This window comes from Manis pentadactyla, chromosome 3 (assembly GCF_030020395.1).
Source record: "Manis pentadactyla isolate mManPen7 chromosome 3, mManPen7.hap1, whole genome shotgun sequence".
Taxonomy (NCBI): domain Eukaryota; kingdom Metazoa; phylum Chordata; class Mammalia; order Pholidota; family Manidae; genus Manis; species Manis pentadactyla.
The window spans coordinates 209,543,193-209,557,152 of record NC_080021.1 but is presented as its reverse complement, the minus strand read 5'-3'; the positions used below and the strand labels follow the sequence as shown (position 1 = coordinate 209,557,152).

Here is a 13,960-nt window from a genome sequence, read left to right as displayed (position 1 = left end):
TTACTTATGAAGGAATGAAAGCAGTTCCAACTCAGTTGCTATCCTTCACTTTAATGTTTATATTTTTCATAAGAAAAGTTTCAAAATGGGAAATACATATATAGACTGAGACAATGAAATACATATACTCAACATCCAACTTTAAAAAAAACCATTTGCCTTCTTTTGATTTAGATTCTCATTTTGAAAAATTAGACTGTTACAGATATAATTAAAAGCCAAGCTACTTCTCCATCCTATTTTCTAACCCCCTCACTCCCCAAAGGTATCCACTATGCTGCAAAAAGCATTCCTTATTCTTTTGCATGATTTACATTTTTACATGTTTTAAAACTTATCTGTTGTACTTACTATCATATAAAACTGGCCTTTAATACAGACTCTGTTTCATTTATTTAACAAATATGTAATGATTGTCTCCTTATTACTCCTTATTACCAGGTACTCAGAAGTCAATGATGAATATAGGTACACATATGTATATATGCACCAGATGCATATGAATGTGTACATGTTGTGTGTATGCACAGAAACATATGTATTCAAGTGTCTTACAGTCTACATTGAGCGGCAGGCAGAATCAGTAGTTACAAAATGAGTTGAAGAGTGAAAAGTGCTCTAGAGAAACAGTGTGGAGGGACTCAATGAAGACGTCAAGTAGAAATGAAACCTGAGTCCTCAAGATGAGGACTTTCACCAATTAGTTTGTGGGGTTGAAGTTTGGCTCTGGAGGGGTGGGATGACTTTCCATGGAGGAGGTAACAAGGTATGTAAAAATGTTTCTATTTTTGGATAATGTAAAGGGATATAGAATTCGAGCTTGGTAATTGTTTTTCCTTAATGCTTTGAAGATATTATTTTGTTATTTTTTAGAGTCTCGTTGCTAAGAAATCTGTGAGAAAGTCTGCTAAACTTGCCTTTGCAGATAGTCTTTCTCTCTGGTTGATTTTCTTTATTATTGTTATTATTATTATTTATCTTTTTTTGTATCACTAATACATAATTACATGAGCAACATTGTGGTTACGAGACTCCCCTCAGTATCGTCCCCACCACATACCTCATTACAGTCACTATCCATCAGCATAGTAAGATGCTATAGAATCAGTACTTGTCTTCTCTGTGCTACACTACCTTCCCCTTGCTCACCCCCACTACATTATGTGTGCTAATCATAATGCCCTTATTTCCCTTCTCCCTCCCTTCCTTCCTACACCCCCCAGTCCCTTTCCCTGTGCTAACTGTTAGTCCGTTCTTGGGTTCCGTGATTCTGCTGCTGTTTTGTTCCTTCAGTTTTTCTTTGTTATACTCCACAGATGAGTGAAATCATTTGGTACTTGTCTTTCACCGCCTGGCTTATTTCACTGAGCATAATGCCCTCTAGCTCCATCCATGTTGTTGCAAATGGTAGGACTTGTTTTCTTCTTATGGCTGAATAATATTCCATTGTGTATATGTACCACATCTTCTTTATCCATTCATCTGCTGATGGACACTTAGGTTGCTTCCATTTCTTGGCTATTGTAAATATTGCTGCGGTAAATATAGGGGTGCATCTGTCTTTTTCAAACTGGGCTGCTGCATTCTTAGGGTAAATTCCTAAAAGTGGAATTCCTGGGTCAAATGGTATTTCTATTTTTAATTTTTTGAGTAACCTCCATACTGCTTTCCACAATGGTTCAACTATGGGACCACAATGGTCCCACCAGCAGTGTAGGGGAGTTCCCTTTTCTCCACATCTTCACCAGCATTTGTTGTTCCTATTCTTTTCTATGTTGGCCATCCTCACTGGTGTGAGGTGATATCTCATTGTGGTTTTAATTTGCATTTCTCTGATAATTAGTGATGTGGAGCATCTTTTCAAGTGCCTGTTGGCCATTTGAATTTCTTCTTTGGATAACTGTCTGTTCAGCTTCTCTGCCCATTTTTAATTGGATTAAATTTTTAATTGTCTGTTCAGCTTCTCTGCCCATTTTTAATTGTTCATTTTTGCTTTTGTTTCCCTTGCCCAGGAAGATAAGTTCATGAAGAAGTTGCTCATGTCCATGTCCAGGAGATTTTTGCCTATGTGTTTTTCTAAAAGTTTTATGGTTTCATGACTTACATTCAGGTCTTTGATCCATTTTGAATTTACTTTTGTGTATGGGGTTATACAATGATCCAGTTTCACACACTTACATGTAGCTTTCCAGGTTTGCCAACACTAGCTGTTTAAGAGGCTATCATTTCCTCATTGTATATCCATGGCTCCTTTATTGTGTATTAATTGACCATATATATTTGCATAAATATCTGGGCTTTCTTTTCTGTTCCACTGGTCTGTGGTTCTGTTCTCGTGCCAGTACCAAATTGTCTTTATTGCTGTGGCTTTGTAGTAGAGCTTGAAGTTGGGGAGCCAGATTCCCCCCTGCTTTATTCTTCCTTCTCAGGATTGTGTTGGCTATTCGGGGTCTTTGGTGGTTCCGTATGAATTTTAGAACTATTTGTTCCAGTTCATTGAAGAATGCTGTTGGTAATTTGATAGGGATTGCACTGAATCTGTAGATTGCTTTAGGCTGAATGGCCATTTTGACGATATTAATTTTTCCTAGCCAAGAGCATGGGATGAGTTTCCATTTGTTAATGTCCTCTTTAATTTCTCTTAGGAGTGTCTTGTAGTTTTCAGGGTATAGATCTTTCACTTCCTTGGTTAGGTTTATTCCCAGGTATTTTGTTCTTTTTGATGCAACTGTGAATGGAATTGTTTTCCTGATTTCTCTTTCAGCTAGTTCATCATTAGTGTATAGGAAAGCCACAGATTTCTGTGTGTTAATTTTGTATCCTGCAACTTTGCTGAATTCTGATATTAGTTCTAGTAGTTTTGGAGTGGAGTCTTTAGGGTTGTCTATGTACAATATCATGTCATCTCCAAATAGTGACAGTTTGACTTCTTCCTTACCAATCTGGATGCCTTGTATTTCTTTGTTTTGTCTGATTACTGTGGCTAGGATCTCCAGTACTATGTTGAATAAAAGTGCAGGGAGTGGGCATTCCTGTCTTGTTCCCAATGTTAGGTGAAAAGCTTTCAGCTTCTCACTGTTCAGTAGGATAATGTCTGTGGGTTTGTCATATATAGCCTTTATAATGTTGAGGTACTTGCCCTGTATACCCATTTTGCTGAGAGTTTTTATCATTAATGGATGTTAAATTTTGTCGAATGCTGTTTCAGCATCTATGGAGATGACCATGTGGTTTTTGTCCTTCTTTTTGTTTATGTGGTGGATGATGTTGATGGATTTTCGAATGTTGTACTATCCTTGTGTCCCTGGGATGAATCCCACTTGATAATATCATATGATCCTCTTGATGTATTTTTCAATTTTGTTTGCTAATATTTTGTTGAGTATTTTTGCATCTATGTTCGTCAGGGATGTTGGTCTGTAATTTTCTTTTTTTGTGGTGTCTTTTCCTGGTTTTGTATTCGAGTGATGCCGGCTTCCTATAATGAGTTCGGAAGTATTCCCTCCTCTTCTATTTTTTGGAAAACTTTAAGGAGAATGGGTATTATGTCTTCTCTAAATGTCTGATAAAATTCAGGGGTAAATACAACTGGCCCGGGTGTTTTGTTCTTTTGTACTTTTTTGATTACTGCTTCAACTTCGTTGCTGGTAATTGGTTTGTTTAGATTTTGTGTTTGTTCCTTGGTCAGTCTTGGAAGGTTGTATTTTTCTAGGAAGTTGTCCATTTCTTGTAGGTTTTTCCGCTTGTTAGCATATAGATTTTTATAGTATTCTCTAATAATTCTTTGTATTTCTGTGGTATCCATCGTGATTCTTCCTTTCTATTTCTGATTCTGTTTATGTGTGTAGATTCTCATTTTTTCTTAATAAGTCTGGCTATGGGTTTATCTATTTTGTTTATTTTCTCAAAGAACAAGCTTTTGGTTTCATTGATTTTCTCTGTTGTTTTATTCTTCTCAATTTTATTTATTTCTTCTCTGATCTTTATTATGTCCCTCCTGCTGACTTTGGGCCTCATTTGTTCTTCTTTTTCCAGTTTTGATAATTGTGACATTAGCCTATTCATTTGGGATTGTTCTTCCTTCTTTAAATAGGCCTGGATTGCAATATACTTTCCTCTTAGAACTGCCTTCACTGTTTCCCACAGAAGTTGGGGCATTGTGCTGTTGTTGTCATTTGTCTCTATATATTGCTTGATCTCTGTTTTAATTTGGTCATTGATTCATTGATTATTTGGGAGCATGTTGTTAAGCCTCCATGTGTTTGTGAGCCTTTTTGTTTTCTTTCTACACTTAATTTCTGGTTTTATACCTTTGTGATCTGAGAAGTTGGTTGGTAGAATTTCAATCTTTTAAAATTTACTGAGTTTCTTTTTGTGGCCTTGTATGTGGTCTATTCTGGAAAATATTTCATGTGCACTTGAGAAGAATGTGTATCCTGCTGCTTTTGGGTGTAGAGTTCTGTAGATGTCTGTTAGGTCCATCTGTTCTAGTGTGTTCTTCAGTGCCTCTGTGTGCTTACTTATTTTCTGTCTGGTGGATCTGTCCTTTGGAGTGAGTGATGTGTTGAAGTCTCCTAAAATGAATGCATTGCATTCTATTTCCTCCTTTAATTCTCTTAGTATTTGTTTCACATATGTCAGTGCTCCTGTGTTTGGTGCGTATATATTTATAATGGTTATATCCTCTTGTTGGACTGAGCCCTTTATCATTATGTAATGTCCTTCTTTCTCTCTTGTTACTTTCTTTGTTTTGAAGTCTATTTGGTCTGATACAAGTACTGTAACACCTGCTTTTTTCTCCCTGTTAGTTGCATGAAATATCTTTTTCCATCCCTTTACTTTTAGTCTGTGTATGTCCTTGGGTTTAAGGTAAGTTTCTTGTAAGTAGTGTATAGATGGGTCTTTCTTTTTTATCCATTCTATTACTCTGTGTCTTTTGATTGGTGCATTCAGTCCATTTACATTCAGGGTGATTATCAATAGATATGTACTTATTGCCATTGCAGGCTTTGTATTCATGGTTACCAAAGGTTCAAGGGTAGCTTCTTTACTGTCAAACCATCTAATTTAACTTACTTTATTATGCTATTATAAACACAGTCTGATGATTCTTTATTTCTCTCCCTTCTTATTCTTCCTCCTCCACTCTTTATATGTTAAGTGTTTTATTCTGTACTCTTTTGTGTTTCCCTTGACTGCTTTTGTGGATAGCTGATTTTATTTTTTCATTTAGTTAGTGTTTGGTTGGTCTGCTTCCTTTGCTGTGATTTTGTTTTCTCTGGTGACATCTATTTAGCCTTAGGACTTTAGGACTGCTTCCATCTAGAGCAGTCCCTTTAAAATACCCTGTAGAGGTGGTTTGTGGGAGTCAAATTCCCTCAGCTTTTGCTTATCTGAAAATTGTTTAATCCCTCCTTCAAATTTAAATGATAACCTTGCTGGGTAGAGTATTCTTGGTTTGGGACCCTTCTGTTTCATTGCATTAAATATATCATGCCATTCACTTCTGGCCTGTAAGGTTTCTGTTGAGAAATATGATGATAGCCTGATGGGTTTCCCTTTGTATGTGATCTTTTTTCTCTCTCTAGCTTCTTTTAAAGTCTGTACTTATCCTTGATCTTTGCCGTTTTAATTGTTATATGTCTTGGTGTTGTCTTCCTTGGTTCCCTTTTGATGGAAGATCTGTGAACCTCCATGGCCTGAGAGACTATCTCCTTCCCCAGCGTGGGTAAGTTTTCAGCAAGTATTTCTTCAAAGACACTTTCTATCCCTTTTTCTCTCTCTTCTTCTTCTGGTACTCCTGTAATGTGAATACTGTTCCGTTTGGATTGGTCACACAGTTCTCTCAATATTCTTTCATTCTTAGAGAACCTTTTTTCTCTCTGTGCCTCAGCTTCTTTGTATTCCTCTTCTCTAATTTCTATTCCATTTACCATCTCATCTACTACATCTCATCTGCTTTTAAATCCCTCCATTGCATGTTTCATTTCAGATATGGAATTTCTTAATGATTGAATCTCCATCTTAAATTTGTTCCTGACTTCTTGAATGTTTTTCTGTACCTCCATGAGCATGTTTATGATTTTCATTTTGAACTCTCAGGAAGATTGGTGAGTTTAGTTTCATTTGGCCCTTTTTCTCATGTTTGTGTGATTTTGGTCTGAACCAGGTTCCTTTGACATTTCATATTTCTATGTGGCACCCATGTTTGTATGTGGGCTCTATTTCTATGTGTGCTCTAGTGCCCAGAAGTTCTAGTCTCTGGAGCTGCTCAGCCTCTGGTGAGGTTGGGGGTTGCAGGGGAGTGGTGCTGGTGCCTGGCTGGAGGAAAGAGCTGTTTCCTGCTTCCCAGCTGCAGTGCCTGTCTCCAGTGTCTGAGCCAGTGGGCCAAGCTCCTAGGTGTAAGCCTCTGTGCTTTGCATCTCTAGCTGTTGTAGGTGGGGCCTCCCTCTGGCTGGCCTGATGCCAGTGCAGTGACTGCCGGTTTGCTAGCCAGACCCAGCAGGTCAGGAGGAAGGCGCAGCAGGCTGTGTGTCACAGTGGGGGTCCTCAGAGCTGAGTACCCAGCCAGGGGGATGGAACACCTGAAGCTCCTCAATGTTCCCAACCTGCTGGGCAGAGTGCACCCAGACAACTTTGCCCACCTACCTATCCCTTCTCCCGTGCAGCAAGTTTCATGCAATCCCCACCCCTTCAGCAGCCCTCTCACTGCTAGGAAGCCTCTCAGACCGCCCACCTTTCCTTTGTCCCAGTGCAACCAGATGTGGATCCCTGTCCTCCACAAACGGCCAGAATCTCAGTCTCTCAAGCACTCCACCTGTCCCAGCTCCCCAATCTCACCAACCTCCAGAGCACCACACAATGTAGGTTTGTGCTCCAAAGCATATCTCCAGGGCTGGGTGCTCAGCGGTCTTAGGCTTCTACCCACTCCTCACCCCATTTCTCTTCCTCCTGCCAGTGAGCTGGGTGGGGGAAGGGCTTGGGTCCTGCCAGACCAAGGCTTTGGTACATTACCCTGTTTCATGAGGTCTGCTCTTTTTTGGGGTGTATGCAGTCTGGTGCAGCCTTCTTTCTTGTTACTGTTTTAGGATTCTTTGTATTAACTGTATTTTCATACTATATGTGGTTTTGGGAGGAGTTCTCTGTTTCACCTCTCATGCCACCATCTTGAATCAATCCCCCTGATTGATTTTCATTTCCCTCTATATTTGCTGTTTAGCAGTGTGCCTTGCATAGTGTTTATGTATGGATTTTCTAAAATGTGTTTATTTTAGGAATTATTGTGATTCTTCAATATAAGGATTCTTTCTTTTATTAAGTCTGGAAAATTCTGTTTGTGTCTCTTCAGTCTTGCCTCTCCTTCATTTTCTCAATATTCTTCTTCTTGGACTACTTCGATGTTAGGGTGAATCTCATTTTTTCTTCCACAAATCTTACTTCCTCTCTCCACATCCTGGTCACCTTGCACTGTCTTCTGGGCATTTTTCTCAGAACTAGCTTTGCTGTTCAGCCTCTGTCCAACCCAACCATTAAGTTTGAAATTTGAATATGAATATTTTCATGTTGTGGCCATTCTTTTGGGGTCTTTTCCAAATCTCTTGTTTTATTTTTATAATATTTTGTTTCTAGCCATCTTTATTCCATTTTAGACACAAAGTATTTGAAACATAATTTGTTACTTCCTAATAGATTAATTTTATGATGTTCTGAGGAAGATTATCCTATTATTTTTTGATTGTTGATTGTCTCCATAATGAATAGGTTTTGTGTGTGTGTTCTAATTTTGAATAGAGAGCTCATCTTCTTGGTTTTTCTTTATTGAAATATAGTTTATATATAATATTATATTGGTTTCAGATGAACAACAAAGTGATTTATCAATCATATGCATTACTATATTTTCATACTATATGTGGTTTAGTATAGTATAGTTGGATAAGTATAGTTATTACCAACTGTCACCATATAAATATATTATAATAATATGTGGTAAAATCCTTATGCTATACTTCCTATGACTAAATTATCTCGTAATTAAAGTTTATACCCCTTTATCCCTTCACCTGTTTCATCTGCTCACCACCCCCAACTCCCATGGTAACCAATTGTCCATTCACTCTGTTTTATTTGTGAGATTCTTTCACATTCTTGGGTCTTTAAGTCCTTGAGGAGAACTTTTATGTTTTCTTTCACAAAGTACCCCAGAAGTCTTTATCATGCTGAGAATGATTTTTATGTTAGTTTGTAGTTTGAGGAATCTAGGATCATATTTACTTTGTAAATCAGCTTTCCCCATCCTGTGTACTCTACAGACTTGTAAGTGTGTTCCCATGAAAGACAGTTTCCTCTCCTTGTACTGGTTGGGAGAGATGGGTTTTCTTTGCATCTCCTATAGCCACCGCTATACATATAAATTCTTTTCATGTTTGTGTACACTATTTTACTGAAGGTTAAATATTTTAAATGTCCTGAATTTATGGGGTGGTCTCTACTTCTTGCCTCACAAAGACCCAAACTCTCATCCCCTAGTCCACATTGGGGCTAATACTTAAGCCCCCTTTTTTGGAGGACTGATACTATGCCTTCCCCCACCTATCTGTTACACAACCACCTACAATAGGACAGTTTAGATACTAATTTTTAATATTCCTCCTTGATTATTGACCCTTGTATTTCCCTTACACTTCTGAAAGCTCAGCAATGAATTTGAAAGAATGATACCATTTTTTTCTCTAAATTTCTATCTGTGTTGAGTGGAAAGTGTTACTGACTACCTCATATTTCAGGAAGCTAAGCTCAAGTTCTTAAATGAACATATGGAGACCTGCAGTAATGTGCAAGTTTACCATGTTCAGAAAACTAAGAAAAACCTGTTGAGTTTTACAAATACTGAGTAGGTGACTCAGCATGAGCCTGGTAAGATAGAGTAGTCACTGACAATGAAAGTTTTTTACAAGCCAGATCAAGCTCTTTGGATTTTATTTTGAAGGCCCTGACTTTTAAAACAGGGACTCACATGTTGAAAATTTTACTCTGACATCAGTATGGAAAACCAGGGGGGATAAGTAGAGAAACTGCTAATGAGGCTATATAATTTAGTACTGGTCAGAGATGCTAAAGCTTAAGTAGTATTAGTGAATTAAGAATAAAGGATGAATATAAGGGAAAATGCAGAGGACAAGGAGTGGTGGAGTGTGGGGAGATGAGGGAAAGATTGCCCCAGTTTTTGGTTTGGGCAATCAGATGGATGGAAATGATAATGTCATTAACCAACAAAATGGAATCAAGAAGAAAATCAAGTTATTTCATGACAACCTGAAGGTTTTTCATGACAAAAACCACCTACTTATAAAGAACCATTTCTTATATTTATAGTTTGACACATTTAATGATACATTATGTTGCTTCCAGGTTCAGAGAGAAGAAATCATGAGGATTTCAGAAGAATGAGGCATGAATGGAAGATGAGGAGCTAGAGACATTAAATACAGCAATTTTTTCATGGGCTTTGCCACCGGCAGGAGATAAGCAGGAGTTGGTTGAAAGACGATACTGAATGGAGGGTTTATGACTGTTTGAGGGACTTTATCAGGGTTTGTTGCTGACTGAAAGGGAGTCACTAGAATGGATGAACAAGAATAAATAAGGGATAAAATGCTCTAATAAGTTAAAGGAGTGAAGTCATAACCTAGCAGAGGAGCAATAGTGATCAGCTGAATTTGAGTTTTCGAGGAGTTTGAAGAACACGAATAAATTATCTGGAGTTGTCATGACCTCTAACATAAGACCCATGACTTGCTTTTTGATCCCAACTGTCTTTCAGGCAGGCTCCCTGTCACTCATCATGGGCTGTACCCCTAATGCTTCACATTCTCCAGTCTTCTTGCTCCGTGGCTTCTCAGGAGCTAGCGTCTCCTCGAGTCTCCTTTTTCTCCTGTTCCTGGCTGTCTACCTGATGACCGTGGTGGGGAACATGACCCTAGTGCTGCTCATCTCCCGGGACCCCAGGCTCCACACGCCTATGTACTATCTGCTCCGTGGTCTCTCCGTGATAGACATGGGGCTGTCCACAGTCATCCTGCCCCAGCTGCTGGCCCATCTGGTCTCTAATTCCCCAGCCATTTCCGCTTCGCGCTGCTTGGCCCAGTTCTTTTTCTTCTATGCATTTGGAGTCACGGATACACTTGTTGTCTCTGTCATGGCCGTGGATCGCTATGTGGCCATCTGTGACCCGCTGCATTACCATTCAGTGATGAGTCGCCAAGTCTGTGCCCGCTTGCTGGCCATGAGCTGGTCAGTGTCCGTAGTGCACACCATGCTGCATGTGGGCCTCCTCTTGCCTCTGAACTGGGCTGGGGATGCTGAAGGCAATGTCAACCTCCCCCACTTCTTCTGTGACCACCGACCACTTCTGCGAGCCTCTTGCTCTGACATACATTCCAATGAGCTGGCCATATTCATGGAGGGCGGCTTCCTCATGCTAGGCCCCTGCACCCTCATTGTACTCTCCTACGTCCGCATTGGGGCTACCATCGCTCGCTTGCCTTCAGCTGCTGGTCGCCGCCGTGCAGTCTCCACCTGTGGGTCCCACCTCACCATGGTTGGCTTCTTCTATGGCACCATCATTTGGGTCTACTTCCAGCCTCCTTCCCAGAACTCTCAGGATCAGGACATGGTGGCTGCCGTGATGTACACTGCCATTACCCCTTTGGCCAACCCTTTGGTGTACAGCCTCCGCAACAAGGATGTCAAGCGTGCACTCCGCAGGCTGATTGGATGTGGGGCAGTGGACTCCTGAGTAGCCTATTGGTTCACTGGTGAAAGAAGTGGGCAGATTTGGGCACAGCAGGTTTTGGAGGAATGAGAGGAGAAATGCCAGAAAGTCTCAGAGCTCCAGATTTGGCTCATGTTGCTGCAGGGCCCCCACAGCACTGTGAACGTTCCTTGTGCATGCCACATGTGCTAGGCTTCCTCATCTGCATGCTTCTGGGTTCCTCTCTCAGGCCATTTATCTTCAGGGATCAGAGTGGGCACAAATGGGTCACTAGACCTGGGTTGTTTAATTCCAGGGCTCTGAAGAAATGTGAGAATATTATTGTGAAATCTGGAATAAGGTAGAGACAGTGAAGTTAATTAGTCACATTTAATGTGAGTTGCCTGCTTATGGGATGTGTGTTGGTGTAAATCACAAAGGTAGTGGAAGAGAACAGGTTAAGTAAATAGGCATGACAATTTCATAGCTGCTTTGTTCAGTGAGCAAATACATGCCCAGCAGTGAGTGTGGAATGGAGACCATGATTCTGTTATTACTCATGTGGACCTTTTATCGTGTGAGCATTTCATTCTGATGTGTATGAATTCTGCTGTATATATTTTAATTAATTTTATATTACATTTGCAAGTAATATATACAGAAAATGTCACTAAATACTTTTCTGCATAAAACAAATAACAGCGCACTCTTTCAACAATGGAGATAACTAACTAATTGTGCTTAATGGGCATTGGCATCTATTTGGTTAGCTGCAAAATATTTGCAGTAATCATTTTAAAAAGATTTATTGCAATATAATAGACATATAATATTGTTTAAGGTATGCCGTGTATTTATTTGATACATTTATAAAATGGAATATGGTTACCCTGGAAACATTAACTAACACCTCTACCATGTCATATAACTACATTTTTGTGCTGGGAACAATTAATATCTAGTCTCTTACAACTTTAATGTTTATAATACAGTATTGTTGTCTATAATCACAATGCTGTGCATTAGATCTCCAGCACTTAGTTATCTACTAGAGGCGAGTTTGTAGCCTTAAGCAGTACCTCCCGAATCCCCCAGCACCCAGCTCCTGGTAACTACCATTCAACTCTGTTTTCCCAAATTTAGTTTTTGAAATTTCCACATATTGGTTAGCTCACACAGTATTTGTCTTTCTTTATCTGACTTATCTCACATCACATAATGCCCTAATGCATCATCACAAATGACTGGATTTCCTTCTTTCTCATGGCTGTGTAATATTCTGTTGTATATAAGTAGCTTCCTGACTGCTCACCTGCCTCACTCCTTGGCTTTTAATCCAAGCTATTCCTTGTGTATATATTTTTTGCCCAAATTGGGAGAGCTTTTTCACTGGCTTTCATTTTTTTTTCAAGGACCTTGAGTGGTCCTGCCTTGATAGAGATCCACAAAGAGGCATCCCTGTGGTGGTCACTTGGGATCCCAGACAGACATCCTTGAGAACAGACAGACTTCCTTGAGAACAGGGTCCCTCTGCTCCCTCCAGAACCAGGTGCCTGCCATGGGAATGTGGGCTGTCGTGCCTGAGACCAAGCTGGGTGTGGGTGTGGTGCATGCTGGGTAATTTAAAATTCCACGAAGATCTTCTGTCCTGTTTCATGACTTTTCCTGGCTCTGTGTCCTCATTGTTGCTGTAGACCTTTACTTAACTTCAGGATTCTGAAAAGGTTGACTCTGATATTGTTTGCCAAATTCTTTGGTGTGTCTAGGGACAGACTTCCCTGGAGAATCCTATGCTGCCATTTTTTTCTGACATTGCTCAAGGGTCCTTTTAACTCCAAATGGCTCTATTGGCATTCAGGGCATTTCTGTCTGAACTGTTGGTCCTTCACCGCAACCTAATCCTTTCCCAAGTGAGTTACTTACTTTTATTCGGTATTTAATTGAATGAGATTTATTTTCTGACTGTGCATGGATAAAGTGAAGGCTCCTGTGTCTGGGATTTTCACCTGGCCCTGATCGGCCAGCTCAGTACACACATGTGGGCAATACATTGTTACTGACTCTATATAGCTCTTCCCAGTGCTCTGGTTGACACGGTGGAATGGCTGCAAGGCTACAGGAGAGCAGAGACTGAAGTGGCAACAGCACCGAGGACAGAGACTGAGACGGCTGTGCAGGCAGAGAGGCCCAGAGGGAGAGACCGGCTTGCTGCATGCAGACTCGCTCTGAGTAGATGGGATTCCAGTGATTGACCTGCCACTGTGGAAGTAAAGTTGGGTATAAACCCTTTCACCCCAAGAACATTCTACTGTCATTTGTTTGGTCACATTGAATCCATAGTGAACTTGCCCACGGCTGAAACCCATTGGCAAGACAGTGTTTTGCTCTTAATGGATAATTGAATGATACATACCTAAAGAAAAATTTCTTGGCTGTGGTGGTTAATTTTATGAGTCAACTTGACTGACCAGTGGTGTCCAGATCAAGCATTATTTCTGGATGTGCCTGTGCAGGTGTTCCTGGTTGAGATTAACATTAGAATTTGCAGGCTCAATAACCTTCTACAATACTGGTGGGCATCGTCCAATCCACTGAGGATATGAATTGGAGATTAAGATGGAAACATAATGGTGGTCAAACTCTCTTACTGTTATCCCATAAAGCCTCATGCTTGGCAACTCATTCCACTGAGTTGAGATGTATTTATTAATGGCAAACACTGAATAATTACAGAAAAGATTGGATAGGAAAGATGGCTTCTTGAAATGAGGAAATGGGAATTGATTTCCCCTTGGGGTTTCTTCTTGTCCAACTTTGACATGTGCAAAACTCTGGTGTCCCGCCAAGGTAGGCCTTCCCTAAAGACAATTGTTTTCAGAAGCTTTATGGTTTTAGCCTCAGTGAGATCTAAGTATAAGGAAGGAGAAGGAGCAGACTCCTAAGCTATAGTCTCAGTTGGTAAAGGAAGGTAGAAGGGCTCAACCTATTCCAATTAATAATTTATATGCACTCAATGGGAGTTTCCTGGAGCTGGAAGAGTCCCAGAATAAGTACATGTAAGTGACAAGCTTCATTGGAATGAGTTGCCCTATGGAAACATTTTCATGGAAAATGCCCAAAAGTACTCCTTAATTTTGTGAGAATGTGGCAAAGAGGGAGCACAAGTGTACCCAGATATTCTAACTTGACCATATGATGTCAGATGCA

The 13,960-nt window shown here is 40.1% G+C and overlaps 1 protein-coding gene across 1 annotated transcript; it reads left to right on the top strand.

The window, feature by feature from the left end:
* The first annotated feature begins 9,782 nt into the window (after positions 1–9,782).
* On the top strand, positions 9,783–10,798 carry LOC130683037 (olfactory receptor 1B1-like). Its single transcript, XM_057499001.1, has one exon. The coding sequence runs from the start codon at positions 9,791–9,793 to the stop codon at positions 10,796–10,798; it is 1,008 nt and encodes a 335-aa protein (XP_057354984.1). The 5' UTR covers positions 9,783–9,790.
* Positions 10,799–13,960: the final 3,162 nt, after the last annotated feature.

What these genes read in the sequence shown, in the direction of transcription:
- LOC130683037 (XM_057499001.1), top strand. Translation starts at nt 9,791, where the DNA reads ATGACTTGCTTTTTGATCCCAACTGTCTTTCAGGCAGGCTCCCTGTCA.